Source organism: Poromitra crassiceps, assembly GCF_964638095.1.
Source record: "Poromitra crassiceps genome assembly, chromosome: 3".
Lineage (NCBI taxonomy): Eukaryota > Metazoa > Chordata > Actinopteri > Beryciformes > Melamphaidae > Poromitra > Poromitra crassiceps.
In genome coordinates, this window is record NC_139625.1 from 8,245,230 (window position 1) to 8,261,808 (window position 16,579).

Consider the following 16,579-nt stretch of genomic DNA (forward strand, 5'->3'; position numbering starts at 1 on the left):
GAGGACTGTAGCCTAACGCTAGTCTGACTGACTGTGACAGAGGAGAGGACTGTAGCCTAACGTTAGTCTGACTGACTGTGACAGAGGAGAGGACTAACCTAACATTAGTCTGGCTGACGCTTCGGAGCTTTTGAGATAGTTCATCGCGTTGCCGTCCACCGGCATTGATTCCTCAAAATACGCTATAATCCTGCCTGTAGTTACGTTCGGCCATTTACACATATTATCTTCCCATGTGTCCACTGTCAACGGGTGTGGGATAGACACTCTTTCGTTAGATAGGAGACTCAGAGAATGATCCCAAGTTTGCATTTTTTCGGCGGTCGCTATGGCTACTACGGTAGTACGTTACGCTTCTCCGTATTCACAAACACCGGAAGCGACAGACACGATCGCGGCAGAGTCCGGAAGCCACCCGGAAGTGCCCAGGAAACTCGTCTATACTGTAGCACCTGTCAATCAAAGACAGACATGTCCATATGTGCCAAGCATCCTATACTGTAGCACCTGTCAATCAAAGACTGTGAACCAGAACGCAGAGTCAGGCTGATATGTGTCATCAACAAGCTATACTGGCTCTGGTAATTTGGTAAAAATAAAACAAAACCCTGGCAGGTTCTGCCTACATTAGGCTACTATCATGGAGAATCATATGAATGCCTCTTAAGAATAAAATAATAATAAATTGCCTGATGAAGAAGCTGCAATCAGACAACCTTATCACAGAAGAAGGCTGGCCCCTTTTGGTGCCACTTGCCCAAAAGAACCGTACCAAGGGGTGAAATGAATTCAACCGAACCAAACAAGGTGAAAACGCCTTAAGTGTTCTCCAATAATTTCCCTTTAAAAGTAAGACTAGATAAAGATAAAAGCTATTCACAAAGTATCTTAGCCCTTGAAGTCGTGTTTAAAAGGCATTCTGGGGGTCTATTTCCTAAATATCTATTTTTCAATGACAAAAATTAAACCTCAGAGATTCGTCTGCATTTTCTATTTTACTATTGTTATTTGAACTTTCTACATTGTTATTTTTCCTCTAGACATTATTCCTCAATGGTAATTATTTTGATGCAGCATTTTTATGGATTGATTGAATGATTGATTGTATTGTATAAGCCTATGATTTCCTTTTTGATTGATTGACCAGATGGTCACACTTGTGTATTTAAACATCACTTCCGCTGATGAAGGCTGTATGTAACTCAATGCTGATGAAGCAACCCATTCTCACTCCGAGCGCGTAGCACCCCATAACAAGCGGCGCACAAGGGACGGGACAAAGCGTCAATATGCTACATGCTCGGAATGAGAACGTGTTGGATGAAGGCTGTATGTAACTCAACGCTGATGAAGGCTGTCCCAGTTGAGTGACGGGCGCTGCTCTGCTGTGGCCATACTGCACAGCCTGTTTGCTGTGTGGCTATGCTAACGTTAAGCTAATTATCTGACCTCGCAGTCGCATTCGTGGTGTTGCGGTCTTTTTGTCAATATTGGACAGTAAATATGCCTTTCCTTAACTGTACCGCAAAGAAAGGTAGAGGAGGGATGGAGTAGTGTAACAGTGAAAAGATGTGGTATGGAAAGAAAAAGAAATGATGTCCTCGCACATAATGTTCTAAATGTGTAAATGCTCCTAGTTTAAAATGCACCAGTTTCCACAAGTTATATGACACAACATGTTCTAGTTGATGTATAAGAAGGGCGGATAACCTTTAACTAAAAGGGGGAGATGTAAGGGCAGTAGTGCGCCAGAGAGTGGCGCTGTGGACGTTACTGTGATGTATGTATGTGGGGAGTGAGGACGTGAGAAGAAGAGTAATAAAGAGATATCTGATCTAAGAAGTTGTTGTCTTGAATGAGGAGTCAGAGACTAACAATACAGTTTCCACTTTTTTCTGTGAGTGGAAACTGTCAGTGGTCAGTGGTCACTGTGGTCACTGCTAACGTTTTACCATGGACTGTATAAATAGCGTTTTACATAGCCATATGTGCTAATAATGCTAGCATGATAACATTATCCTTTTCACACACACTGAATATAGCCTACCGAAATGCTAGACTTGATCATGGACTTAATGTTAATCAAAAACGGCCGCACTCATAACGTTACAGAGCTGAAGTACACAGGCTTGTCGACTGGTGTAAAGAAAATGACCTGCTCCTAAACACTTCCAAAACAAAAGAAGTGATTGTAGATTTCCGGCGCGGTGAAGCAGTTCACCCTCCTCTGCTCATCAACGGTCAGCAGGTGGAGCGAGTGAACAGTTTTAAATTCCTTGGCACAACCATTTGTGAAAACCTAAAATGGGAGGCCAACACCGACCTCATTATCAACAAGGCCCACCAGAGGCTCCACTCACTGCGACAGCTCAGGAAGTTTGGAGTGTCCAAGGAGGGGAAGCTCAGCTTTTATAGAGCCACTGTTGAGAGTGTCCTCACTTTCTCAGTGTCTGTGTGGCACGGCAACACAAGCGAGCACGACAAAGCTCGGCTAGAGAGAATAGTACGCACGGCGTCAAAGATCATCGGCTGCGACCTTCCTTCTGTGGCCTCTCTATACGCCACACGCATCAAGCGCAAGGGAGAGAAGGTGATGCGAGACCCCTCGCACCCCGCTTACTCCCTCTTTAAGCCCCTCCCCTCTGGTAGGAGGCTCCAGAGCATTAGGTGTAGGACTTCTCGCTTCAAAAACAGTACATATCCCGAGGCTGTCCGTCACCTCAACTCTACCTCAAGAGCACAGGCACTTTGTGCTAGAAGGATCAACACCAGCTAGGCTTTTTTTGCACTTTATCACTAAAAGCACTTTAAAAAATAGTTTAGCACTTTCCCTTTTTTTAAATACTTTTTAAGCACTTTATCGAGCATTATTTTAGCTTTTTGTGGCACTGCGGCACTCTGCTTTTTTAACAGGTTCCATGAATTGTTTTTTTTTAATGCCGTTACTATCCTTTTTATTACTTCCTTGTTTTTGTATGTATGGAACTCTCTGCATCTATGTCTCCTGTGATTCTATGTAATTCTATGTGAGCACTTCTGCACCAAGACAATTTCCAATCAACCATGTGTTGAAATGGCAAATAAAGTTCTATTCTATTCTAAGGTGTGTTTGACCTAATAGAAATATTAACGTTAATGCACTCACATTTCAGCATGGTTCCAGATGTAACCTATTTAGCTAGCTAGATGTTTGGAGGCTATAACGTTAACGTGAATGTCATGACCTAGTGAGCGTAGTATTATATTTCTTTATTATAGTATTACTATAACAGGCATTCTGCGAATAACGTTTACGTTTTTGCACTTCAGAAACTGACTGATTGAGTCACTGAGACGTGACGTTAACGGCTTGATATATTCCAGATGTAACCTAGCTGTAGCTAGACGTTAAGATCCACACTGCTGTAGGAGTCAAATAAAATGTATCGAGGCTTGATATCATATTCCAACGTTAATTCAGCTGAGGGGTTCCCTCCAGAACGAGACTGTTGCATTCAATATTTTTACACGTTATTGTGCAGTAGTTAGTGCAGGCTAGTTAATTATTGGAAGTAAGGTTTTTGAATTCTAAAAGGGTCACAGATGTTGTGTTTCTGACTTGGATTGATTCATACAAAACTTTAAAAATCCTTACTACTGTATGTCCATTAATAGTAACATCAGGTGACAAGCTGAAATGTCAATTTTTCTAGCAAATCTAGGTAAATTTCAGACTTGAACGTAGTGTCTGAGGTGAATGCAAGTGAACTATATTTTTCAATCCTGTCCAGACTGTCTTTGAATAAAAGTTATACATTGTTTTATACTTGAAAACTATGTCTCTGCTCCCTTATTATTTTGTGTTTACAATTACAAAAAAATCTGTATGGTTTATCTGTTGGCATTAAACTGTGGTATTTCCTTGGGTGATATTCCCTAGTTGTCATTAACCTACTAGACCTGTTCACATCTGCATTTTCTACAAATTGGGCTAAATTTTCAATGGTAAATCAAAGCCACATGTGAGATATCACAAGTACCGGTACTTTTATTAAAACACCAACCAAAATAAAATGCAAAGAGAGGTTTCCTTCTCTGACTATTGGTGCTTTCACAAAATATTTACACAATGAGATTTTTTTTTATAAATAATCATCAATAACGTAGATAAAGACTTCAATAATGATGATGATGTCGATGATGACATCTGGTACAGCTGATGGACGGGTAAAGGAGGGGAGACCGAAGACCAGTCCACCTGAAGCTGATCCCCAAGACCTTGCAGCATGCCACAGTGCCACACTCACTCAAGATCCACACTGGTGTAGGAGTTAAATAAAATGTATGCTTCAGGGAATGACATGAAAAAGTTACATAATTGGGTGGCTATACATTGATCAACGTTAATGTTGTTTCACACACTGCATGAAAAACGTGCTATGCACCACACATGTATCGACTTCACGGAAGCAACGGGTCCTCGGCTAGCGCCTCGGACCGGTTCACGCTTCTCGCGTCGTCCCTTAAAAAGTGATAATGGACACCTCGTCGTGCATTAACCCTTACATATAGAAACCCCATGAAGCAATGCCTCAAGTCTGCCTCTTTTCATAGCAATAGGCTTGGTGTGATGCTAGCTTAGACAGACAGAAGTGAACAGGACGTTTGGCAATATACACTTGCTATTGGAATGTGTGTTTGTAACACTGTCGTATAGTATAACAAAACTACAGTTTTCTATATACTACAACTGCCATCATGTAACTATAAAACAAGGAATCTCTGTTTGTTTGTGTGTGTGTGTGTGTGTGTGTGTGTGTGTGTGTGTGTGTGTGTGTGTGTGTGTGTGTGTGTGTGTGTGTGTGTGTGCATGCATGTGTGTGAGTGCACGTCGGGCAAATGCCCGGTGGCCTGGCCTGGCCTGGCCTGGCCTGCAAAAAAAAAAAAAAAATTTTTTTTTTTGGGTGCCCGCAGTCAGGCCACTCACTGAACAGCAGGCCAGGCGCCGCCTACTGGTTTACTAGTGGTTTTATTACTTTATTCAGGGTTAAAGTGGGTGCATCTCATTGTAAAATTGGACTCGGCCCAAATTGGGCTTCAAACGGCCCAAATTGGGCTTCAAACGGCCCAAATTGGGCTTCAAACGGCCCAAATCATGCTTCAAACGACCCAAATTGGGCTTCAAACGGCACAAATCTGGCTTCAAACGGCCCAAATTGGGCTTCAAACGGCCCAATTTTTTCGCCGCCGCCCTTCGGACGCCGGCACGCGCGTAGGCCCGTATTGGCCTGGCCTGCTTGGTATCTAATGCCCGGCCTGAATTATTTTCCCAGTCCGCCCCTGATGTGCACTGTTTGTTTCCAATTGAATGGTAAATGGTCTGCATTTATATAGCGCTTTTATCCAAAGCGCTTTACAATCAGTAGGTAGTCTACATTCACCCATTCATACACCGATGGCAGCAGGCTGCCACGCAGGGTGCCTACACACCATCGGGAGCAATTTGGGGTTAAGTGTCTTGCCCAAGGACACAACGACAGCAGCTGGGAGGGAGCGGGGATCGAGCCGCCAACCCTTGCGTCATTGGCCGACCCGCTCTACCTCCTGAGCTAAAGCCGCCCCAAATCCACGTGTGGACCAGACACCTTACCTTATGATGACATCAGTGCAGCTGAGACAGGCTCTGATTGGTAGAGCGCAGTCCAGCTCCAGAATGTCATAATGAAGTCACACAACATGCGCGCACACACACACACACACGCACACACACACACATACACATACACACGCACACACACACGCACACACACGCGCGCGCACACACATACACATACACACAACACACACACGCATGCGCACACACACACACACACACCCACACACACAGGCTGCAACTCAATATTAATGGTGGTTTTAATGTTTTGGAGAAATACATGTCAAACACCCTGGAAATCAACACCAGGTAAGCCAACAAACACCAAGACCTGCCCACTAGTGATGCGCGGGTCACCCAGAACCCGTTGGGTCCCACCTGCTGCACTAGTAAAGAAACGCTTCAAATGAGGTAGCCTATGTGCTCTCAAAACAAACATTTTGGAAGGATTATTCACTGTAATTATTATTTGAAGTGTCCATAAAACTAATGCCATCGCAGGTTTTCTGTGTGGACTCGACTGTGATCTATTTGTCAATTTTATTGCAACGTGAGTAGGCTACGTGACCAATTGTGAGAGCATGAGGTAATTCAAAGAAATTGGAAGGAATAAGAACTGTTTCTGTAGCCTACCTGCAACCTCCATTTTGAGACCTTGGATGAATTGAGGAAAGATCGATAATAGCTGAGTTCGTAGTGCCGACGAAGCAGAAAGAACTCAACGACATGAAAGCAGCCGCGCAACGCATCCAGAGCAGTAAAATTGTCCAGTCTCTATTTGGACACCTTGGAGAGCTCTAGCTGCTGTGCTCATCGTGAGTCCAGAGATATTACATTAAATTGGTCATTTGCGGGCTGCTGGGTTGGGTTGGGTTCTGGGTTTTCAGATATTTTAACGGGATGGGCGGGGCGGACTGGCTCCCATGACGGGTTGGGTTGGTGCAGGCGTTAAAAAACCCTGACAAGCGCATCACTACTGCCCACACTCAGTTTAGGTACAACAGAAGCATGTCAAAGACCTGCTCACACTCAGGTTGTCAGTGTAGGTCAGAGATACTCAACTTGCTGCCCGCGTGGAATTGCAAGAAAAAAAGGAAAAAAAATGTTTACAGTGCACCTGAACGCAACATGCAAGATACCCGCTGAATAAGTGTCCAAATGTTCATGTCATGCTGGCCAATAGCCTACTCCACTTCTGTTATAGCATTTCAGTCTGGAATATGGAATATCTTTCAATAATCTATGATTTAGCTGCTAAATTGTCAAATAAATACCGCCGTCTGCTCGCTATACCCAGGCACTTATGTATGTACTTAACCTAACTAACTTAACCTAACTAACTATCCGGTGTGCACAACATTGTCAGACTAAACTCCAGCTGACACCCCAAAAACCTACAATCCACTACAGAAAAATGTATATTGTTTGTTTATGAACGGGCCCCTGACCTTCTATCATTTCACGAAAGTGGACCCCGGGCAAAGCAAGTTGAGTATCCCTGGTGTATAGGTACAACAGAGGCATGTCAAAGACCTGCCCACACTCAGGTTGTCAGTGTAGGTACAACAGAAGCAAACGGCAATCACAATGTCAAATTGCCATAGTAACATAGTTCACAGTATTAACTGGTTATAAAACGCACAGATAGAAAATCACTTAACTATTCAGGCCATGACCTCATAGCTTTTATCTATTGGTTCTGGTTTACAGTATAACTACTGATTCATCACAAGATTATTCAGAGACAGACCATGAAGAAAACGCCATCAGTTAATGCAGTGGTTCCCAACCTTGGGTTCGCGACCCACATGGGGTCGCCTGGAATTCAAATAGGGTCGTCTGATTTTCTCTCTTTCTTTATTTTATTTTTTACACCACACACAATTAAAACTACACAAAGAGGATTAAAGCCACATGTGAAAAATGTTTTTGAGTTCTGAGTTTAAGTCAGGACACTGAGAATAAAGTCAGAATTGTGAAAATAAAGACTTCTGAGTTTAATGTCAGAAGTATGTGTGTATGTGTGGGGGAGGGGGTGGAGGGGGACTCAGGATCCTTAGAAAAATGTCAAATTATTTCTGAGATTAAAGTCAGAATTCAGATTTTTATGTCAGAATTCTGAGTTTAATGTCAGAATTCTGGGAGAATTCTGAGATTGAAGTCAGAATTCTCAGGGAAAAAAAGTCAACATACTGTTACATGTGACATCATTGATGATGTCACTGATGATACTACCGATGTACAGACATTTGAATTCCTGGGGTCCCTAGATTTCTGTGACGTCAATGTGGGGTCACAAGCCAAACAAGGTTGGGAACACCTGAGTAAATACGGTGTTGGATGGAGAGATGGCTACACACTTGCAGTATGAGGAGGTACATTGGGCTTTGGAAGGTAGAGGAACAGGACAGAGTAGGGCAACTGGCTGTTTCTAGCATGATTCCAGACACTATTGATTTTCAGAGAACTTGCAAGCATCAACTTTGTCAAATGAAATAAAATGAGCCCATGTCCTCTGAAAACTGTGTATGTGCCATCTTTTATCCAATTAAGAAGATTGATCTATGAATTCAGTTGAGAATCATTTCAGCTACACACATTATTGGGAGAATTTTACACCTGATTTTAACAAATGGGGCGATGAACCAATAAACTCCAGAGGTAAATGGTAAATGGTAAATGGCCTGCATTTATATAGCGCTTTTATCCAAAGCGCTTTACAATCAGTAGGTAGTCTACATTCACCCATTCATACACCGATGGCGGCAGGCTGCCACGCAGGGTGCCTACACACAATCGGGAGCAAGGAGGGTTAAGTGTCTTGCCCAAGGACACAACGACAGCAGCTGGGAGGGAGCGGTAAAGGCAGAGGTAAAGGCATCATTCATTTTTATAGGTCCAGAACTGGGTCAAACATTTTGTTTCCATTGTCTGACAAATGTGTAATTAATTCTGCAATTAGACCTCACATTTATGGATGTCATGTCATTATTTTAAACACATGATTATAAATGATTATAGACATATTACCGTGCCTTCAACCTGTGAGTGCACACACACACACACACACACACACACACACACACGCACACACGCACACACAGACACATGCACGCACACGCGCGGACATGTGTGTGCATGTTTTTTGTGTGTTTGGGTCCCAGGTTGACACAACATTTATCTTTTGCGTCCCAAGATGAAGATGTTTGGGAACCCCTGTACTAGAAGTATGCTAAACAAAATCCATCCACGGTTGTCTGAACTGGGTTTTTTTCTCCTCCACCTCTCCCCTCTCTCTTGCATTTATTTGATCCGTTTAGCGACATCCAGGTAGGCAATTTCGATCTCCCTCTCGGCAGGGCAGGTGCTGGTGAACTCCTCCCTCTGGTAGGCGTGGTTTAAATACCGCCACACACCCGTCATGTCCGCCGGAATCTCAAACCCGCGGTATTTCCTGGCCACAATCTGGACACAGAAAGAAGAGTTGTACAGACGTTGGTGGCGGCAGGAGGCCCAAACATAAACGCACAATCTGCCAAAATACATCCACTACTAAAACATGTCCTTATGTCTTGGTCTGGTTTTATATTAAAATTGAAGATGCAGTAAGCAATTTCCTGACCACTAGAGGGTGACAAACTGCAACCCATTTGGAAATAAACCACAGCTAAACTGCTGGACTACGGGGGCCCCAAAGGAGAAACCTAGTGAAGGGCGTGCATAAAGGCTAATAGCTCAGCTAACTCCCACAGAGAACTGTCTCTGGGTACCAGTCTTGCTTTGCCAGATTCTTCCCCCTTGAAGGTTGCATGTCCCCCAATGACAAGTGAAGAGCTCGGTCTAGTTTACTAGTTGACATGCTCGCTTCATCACTTCTGCCATTATGCTATTAGTTAGAGCAGGGGTGGGCAGCTATTTTTCATGGGGGGCCACATGAGAAACCCAGATTGTTGCCGGGGGCCGAACAAATATTGTCATGCTGTAACCCATGGATGGGCAACTTTGATGATAGAGAGGGCCACAAAAAAATGTCCTCGCTACCAGATTTTGCTGAGGGCTGAACGGCGCCAGCGCGAAAAATTTGGGGCATTTGAAGCCAGGTTTAGAGGAATAACTAATTTTAAATTAACAATTGTGATGTCATTATTCAGTCTTAACCACCAATATTTGATCCTTTTCCTCACTCACTCCTATGTCACCACCTGCTCTCCCTGCAGGGCTTGAAATTAACTTTTTTCACCACCTGCCAATATGGCTGCTAGATTTTAAAGTTACCAGCCAATTAGAATTTCCACTAGCCGAAATGTTTTTCTTGAAATAAACCAGAATATGAGTGAGTTAATTTAAGCATAAGTATCAGTAAGTGGCCCGGGATTCTCAAAGCCTGTGTTGAGGGTCACACAAGAACAAAAATGCACTCTTGAAGCTAAATAAATCCAAAACCAACAAGTTAATTATTTAAATTTCTACTTCAATGTAGAACAGTCATTTCTTACACATGAGATTACTTTTAGCCTTTTAGTCATAAATATTATTGAAAGATATTCCATATTCCAGACTGAAATGCTATAACAGAAGAGTATTGCCCAGAATGACATGAACATTTGGACACTTATTCAGCAGGTATATTGCATGTTGCGTTCAAGTGCACTGTAATTTTTTTTTTTTTTTTTTTTTGCAATTCCATCGCGGGCCACACAGGGGGCACCCGCGGGCCATGTTGCCCATGTATGAGTTAGAGATATTATTTGCTGCTTTTAAAGAGTGATGAAGACAAGCTAGTTCAAATGAAAAGCTACTGAATGGGGTGGGAGGAGCTTGGTCTCAGGCCAGTGCTGAGTGGCTATTGGTTTATATCAGCAGTGTCAAACATATGGCCTGTGGGCCAGAATCGGCCTGCCAAAGGGTGCAATCCGGCCCATGGGATGACTTTGCAAAGTGTGGAAATTGCACTATAATGAAATAAATTAAATGTATTGAAGACTTGAATATAGAGAAGAATTGCACACTTCCCATCAATTGTGAAGCAGAGTTACAGACAGTAGACTTGATAATTGTTTGACAGGCCGAAGATAAATATGTGAAAACATGTTCCTAAGTGTTTTCCTCATGTTGAGCAGAGTAATGTCATTATCCTGCCATCAGCAGTAGCCTAGAGATCGTCGCTGTCCTATGACAACCACTTAGTTATCTCCAAAACGGCAAAACTGACACAAATTAGACTCTGGGCCCCCATTTGATAAGATTTTAGCTTACACTGTAGATGTTTTATTACAGAAAGTGTATGAAACCCGTGACCAAAATATTCATAGTCTGTCATTGTGTTACTTATGAATGGAAATGTAGTGAAAATAAATTATTCCCCTATTTGCTGGGGACCCCGTGGAACCCCCTCAAGGACCCCTGGGGGTCCCTGGACCCCACTTTGAGAACCACTGGGTTATAGTGTCTGAAATTGCTTATTGCAGGTTTGAAGATTAACGGTGGCATTCTCCAAATTAGAGGCAATTAGAGGTCTACTCCAGCCTCCTGAGTCCAACAGGGTTCCTGCAAAGACATCACATTTAGCAGTTTCTACGCTATAATACTTAATTCTGTTGAACCTAAACCTCTTGTTGTTACTTAGAGACACATACTACAATTATGTGGTAGTAGAAGAAGAAAAAATATGTCTTGGCAACACAAATTATGGCGGCAAAATACACCAAATCCTTCTCCAGGCACTCCAGAGACAAACGTGGCCAAGCTAATAAACCTGATCAAATCATGGCTGAAAATTGTTGATTTATGCTTAGTACCATTTGCAGTTTGTAAATGCATGCAGATTTTTTGCATTAGTAACGAGTTACGACATTGCTAAAACTGAAGTACTTGGGAGGACAATAGGACAAACTTTCTCCCTGAACGCCTGGTTTTTAGGCCATGTCTAAATTAGCCCATTTTTATGGGTCTGCACTTCGTTTGCAGGCTGTGGGGTCTCCCCTCAGACAAAGCTTGGGGACAAGGACCCCCCCCACACACACACAATTTACTTGCTAACCCCAATTTTGATCAATTCCTTGATGCCTATGGGATCATTTGATTCCAACAATTATTTGATGTCAACAATTGAGACAAGATAGCTTCATTTATTTGTTTCTGAATCAGTAAAATCCCCCCAGTACTATTGTATCGCTGAACTATCTCTTAACCAAATCATGCACACAGGCTATTCTATGTGATTTTGACATACAGGCATCTCGTGCGCTATATACGCACGCTCGATTAATTTAGTTTTTACTTTTTTATAGTACTTAGTAAATCCAAGTAATCCCAAATAGCAAAAACAAACCAAAAATCCAATGGAAATAAAGGGGTCAGGACTCAGGAGGCTATAGGCTAGTGATTGATTCTCAACCTTTTTCATATCACGGACCCCTAATTTAATTCACATTAGAGCCACAGTTCTCCATTTGATGAGATTTGATCTCTTAGACCCAAATCTGAGAATATTTGTATTGTCAGATTTGATTTTGTCCAGAATGCCACGAGTGACTGTATTGTGGGCAGAGATATAACAGAGAAAAAACTATGATCAAAACAGTCATTCTTCTACTACACTCTGTGATTGTGTTCATGTTTTGTCAATTCAATAATGCTGAAGTTTATTTAGTGATTTGCTGGGGACCCTGTGGAGCCCCCTCAAGGACCCCTGGTGGTCCTCGGACCCTCCATTGAGAACCACTGGTCAAAGCTTCCCCTTCCCTTCTTGCTGGTGTCTGATGCACACAGTCAGCATCCTTCCCTTTCCCTTCTTGCTGGTGTCTGATGCACACAGTCAGCATCCTTCCCTTTCCCTTCTTGCTGGTGTCTGATGCACACAGTCAGCATCCTTCCCTTTCCCTTCTTGCTGGTGTCTGATGCACAGTCAGCATCCTTCCCTTTCCCTTCTTGCTGGTGTCTGATGCACACAGTCAGCATCCTTCCCTTTCCCTTCTTGCTGGTGTCTGATGCACACAGTCAGCATCCTTCCCTTTCCCTTCTTGCTGGTGTCTGATGCACACAGTCAGCGTAGTTGATAGGTTTGTTTCCTCCCTTCAGAAGAAGCCCATTTGCTGCCATTCATTTGTGTTCAGTATGAAACACAACTACAGAGTGAGAGAATCCATCATAGCAAACATAAAGACTTTCATTGGTCAAACATTCTGTCTCATCTCATGTCACTGTGCTGAGTCGACTGTGTTCATATCTGTATTGCATTACGCTCTGCTTCCTGTCAATCACCTAATCCACCAAAAATTCAGAAATAAAAATGATAATTTTGGATGCATGAAGCTGTATAGCGGTGGAAATGTGCCATCCTGTTAATCTCCTTCTTCCAGCATGTAAGTAAGAAAGTGGCCGGGTTTAGCCCAAAAGATGATGATCAAACAGCAAATATCAGTAGTGGGAAATCCATACATATTCATTTCTGGGTGTATTAGCTAATGCTTCTTCAAAATGAATTCATAACATTTGGCAGGAATGATCAGATAGCTAGAGAGATATGGATGCGGATGATAGATGATTTGTAGTAGAGCATGAACCTTGAGGATGTGTAGTTTAGGCAGAAGGTTGCAGTCGGCCAGGGTGAGTTCAGCTCCGTCTAAGAAGCTTCTGGAAGCTTCTGGCAGATCTCCTGTGGCATCGGTATCAATCTCCTCAGACAGGGGAGTCCTGAGGAACTCATCCAGACGCCGCAGGGACTTCAACAAGGCTTTCTCTAAGGCTGGACAGACACAGATGAAAACACGGGGACACAGAGAAAGAAAAACATTTCCTGCTGCGGCTTCGTACTCAAAGCTTTCTATCAACAAACTAACTGAAGGCTTTTTATTGTGAAGTAGTTAAATGTTGATCCACCATTTTTTCTGCCGTGACTTTCTGACCTGTACTCAGAGCCATGATGTCTACAGCCCGGTACTTTAAACACACACCTTCAAGCGGGTAGCCCTGTTTTAATGGATATGCTCCCAACCGTGCTACTAGGCCAGCACTTGGGAAAAGGGTATATGTGGCGTATTATTATGGCATGTACACACACACACACACACACACACACACACACACACACACCCACACACGCACGCACGCACGCACGCACGCACACACACACACACACACACACACACACACACACACACACACACACACACACACACACACACTCACCATCGTTGGTGTCTTTCCTGGGGTTTTTGATGTAAGCTGAGAACTTAGCGAAGACATCGATGCCAGCTGTGTTGGATTCAGCATGTTTGGTAGCCAGTCTGGGGTAGCTGGATTAAAGAGACATAAGAGAAAAGGTGGGGTTAAAGAGACATAAGAGAAAAGCTGGGGTTAAAGAGACATGAGAGAAAAGCTGGGGTTATAGAGAAGTCATAACTACAAAAAGTCAACTTTTCAAGCATTTAGTCAATCGGCTGTCAGCTACAGTATGTATCTCTCTCTCTGGGGAAGAGGAGGGTTGGAGTGGACCGAAATATTGTTTTTACACTTGGGCGTGGTGGACAAGTTGATGTATCGATAAAAGGTAAATGCGACAAATCTTCTGTTGTCTGGGTAACCAAACCACCATGTAACCAAATCCCTATGTAACCAAACTCCCATCTAAACAAATCCCCATGTAACCAAAACCCCATCTAACCAAACCCCCATGTAACCAAAACCCCATCTAACCAAACCCCCATGTAACCAAACCCCATCTAACCAAATCCCTACCAAACCCCGATCTAACCAAACCCCCATGTAACCAAACCCCAATCTAATCAAACCCCCATGTAACTAAACCCCCATCTAACCGAACCTCCATGTAACCAAACCCCCATGTAACCAAACCCCCATCTAACCGAACCTCCATGTAACCAAAACCCCATCTAACCAAACCCCCATGTAACCAAAACCCCATCTAACCAAACCCCCATGTAACCAAACCCCATCTAACCAAATCCCTACCAAACCCCGATCTAACCAAACCCCCATGTAACCAAACCCCCATCTAATCAAACCCCCATGTAACTAAACCCCCATCTAACCGAACCTCCATGTAACCGAACCCCCATGTAACCAAACCCCCATCTAACCAAACCCCCATGTAACCAAACCCCCATGTAACCAAACCCCCATGTAACCGAACCCCCATGTAACCGAACCCCCATGTAACTAAATCCCCATGTAACCAAACCTCCATGTAACCAAACCCCCATGTAACCAAACCCCATGTGACCAAATCCCTAGCAAACCCCCATCTAACCAAACCTCCATGTAACTGAACCACCATGTAACCAAACCCCCATGTAACCAAACCCCCATGTAACCAAACCCCCATCTAACCAAACCCCCATGTAACCAAACCCCCAAGTAACCAAACCCCCATGTAACCAAACCCCCAAGTAACCAAACCCCCAAGTAACCAAACCCCCATGTAACCAAACCCCAAAGTAACCAAACCCCCATGTAACCAAACCCCCATGTAACCAAACCCCCAAGTAACCAAACCCCCATGGAACCAAACCCCCATGTAACCAAACCCCCATGTAACCAAACCCCCAAGTAACCAAACCCCCATGTAACCAAACCCCCATGTAACCAAACCCCCAAGTAACCAAACCCCCATGTAACCAAACCCCCATGTAACCAAACCCCCATGTAACCAAACCCCCATGTAACCAAACCCCCATGTAACCAAACCCCTATGTAACCAAACCCCCATGTAACCAAACCCCTATGTAACCAAACCCCCATGTAACTAAACCCCCAAGTAACCAAACCTCCATGTAACCAAACCAAAAATCATGTAGTTTCATGTTGCCGTGCTTCCTGGCAAAAGTTACACCCCGACCGTAAAACACGACGGAAACAAATCAGTAGGGTGCACTCTACACTTGTAAGATAAATAAGCAGCACAGATTTAGGCCACTAGGGGCCTGTACCACGAAACAAGATTACTGGCTTAGCGTGGTAACTTCAGGTTTAACCCTAGTTTTGCCGTACCACGACGCTAGTTAACTTCTTATCGAGATAGTTAACTTCTTATCGAGATAGATCACCATAGCAACTTATGCTCTACGGCTTTGTAGCAGGTTAAATTCAGAGGATAAGATCAAAACGCATGAAAGACCCACCTACTTACCAAACAGCGAGTCACCATTCATATGGTCCCCATATGAAAAATATATTGAATTCAAATGAAAAAGAAAAAGAAAAGAAAATAGAAAAAAAAAGGCTCCTGTTGAATTAATCAAGGACTAAAGCCTTGCACTTGTTGGAGGCTACATTTAAATTAAGCCCTACTTACCACTTTGGAATATGTTTTTATATATTCATTTTTGTGCTCTCAAGTAGCCTAGATACGTTGTTTGACCCCGCCGATCGATTGCAGCTGAATGGTGAGTGGAGAAATATCACCAAACCGGCATAAAAATGTTACATAAATGTCTCCAAAGTGCACGGTGCTGTGTGCGCAACGGAGCTGAGACTGACGTTGGGTTGGAAATGGTCATACATGCTAGAATAGCCTTCTACATCTAAGCAATTTATATTAAGATGATTCATATCTAGGCTACTCCTGCATTTTGCAGCTGCAACTGTGTTGGTTTTGGCCTGTACATGTATGATGTGATTGAACTTCATATTTCCAGCATCATTATATGAAATAGGGAGATATGCGACTCTGCTGACAATAGCCTATACAGTATATGTGACCAAAAAAATAGGCTATTTTTTATAAATGAAATCTATGCCCGCACGTACCGTGTCGATTCAGTTCAGAATCCTTTTTTAATTTTATTATCATTCTTTTTTTATTGATTAGCCTATAGGAATTATTCAATCAGTGCGACTAAACACATCATGAGATCATTATTATTCATTGAGCCTAAATGGTCTATACATACGGATTTTGGACTGAGATAGATTACACATTGTTCC

At 43.1% G+C, this 16,579-nt stretch overlaps 1 protein-coding gene across 1 annotated transcript in view; it reads right to left on the bottom strand.

Annotated features, from left to right (window-relative positions):
* Positions 1 to 8,935: 8,935 nt before the first annotated feature.
* LOC310773391 (chloride intracellular channel protein 5-like) overlaps positions 8,936 to 16,579 on the bottom strand; it is a gene marked incomplete at its 3' end in the record, with an annotated part of 24,865 nt that continues 17,221 nt past the window's right edge. Inside the window, exons 4-6 of the mRNA XM_083633260.1 lie at positions 13,823 to 13,929; positions 13,198 to 13,379; positions 8,936 to 9,097 (exon numbers count right to left, since the gene is read on the bottom strand). Coding sequence (XP_083489386.1) covers positions 8,936 to 9,097; positions 13,198 to 13,379; positions 13,823 to 13,929 — 451 coding nt within the window. The remainder of the gene's footprint in view (positions 9,098 to 13,197; positions 13,380 to 13,822; positions 13,930 to 16,579) is intronic.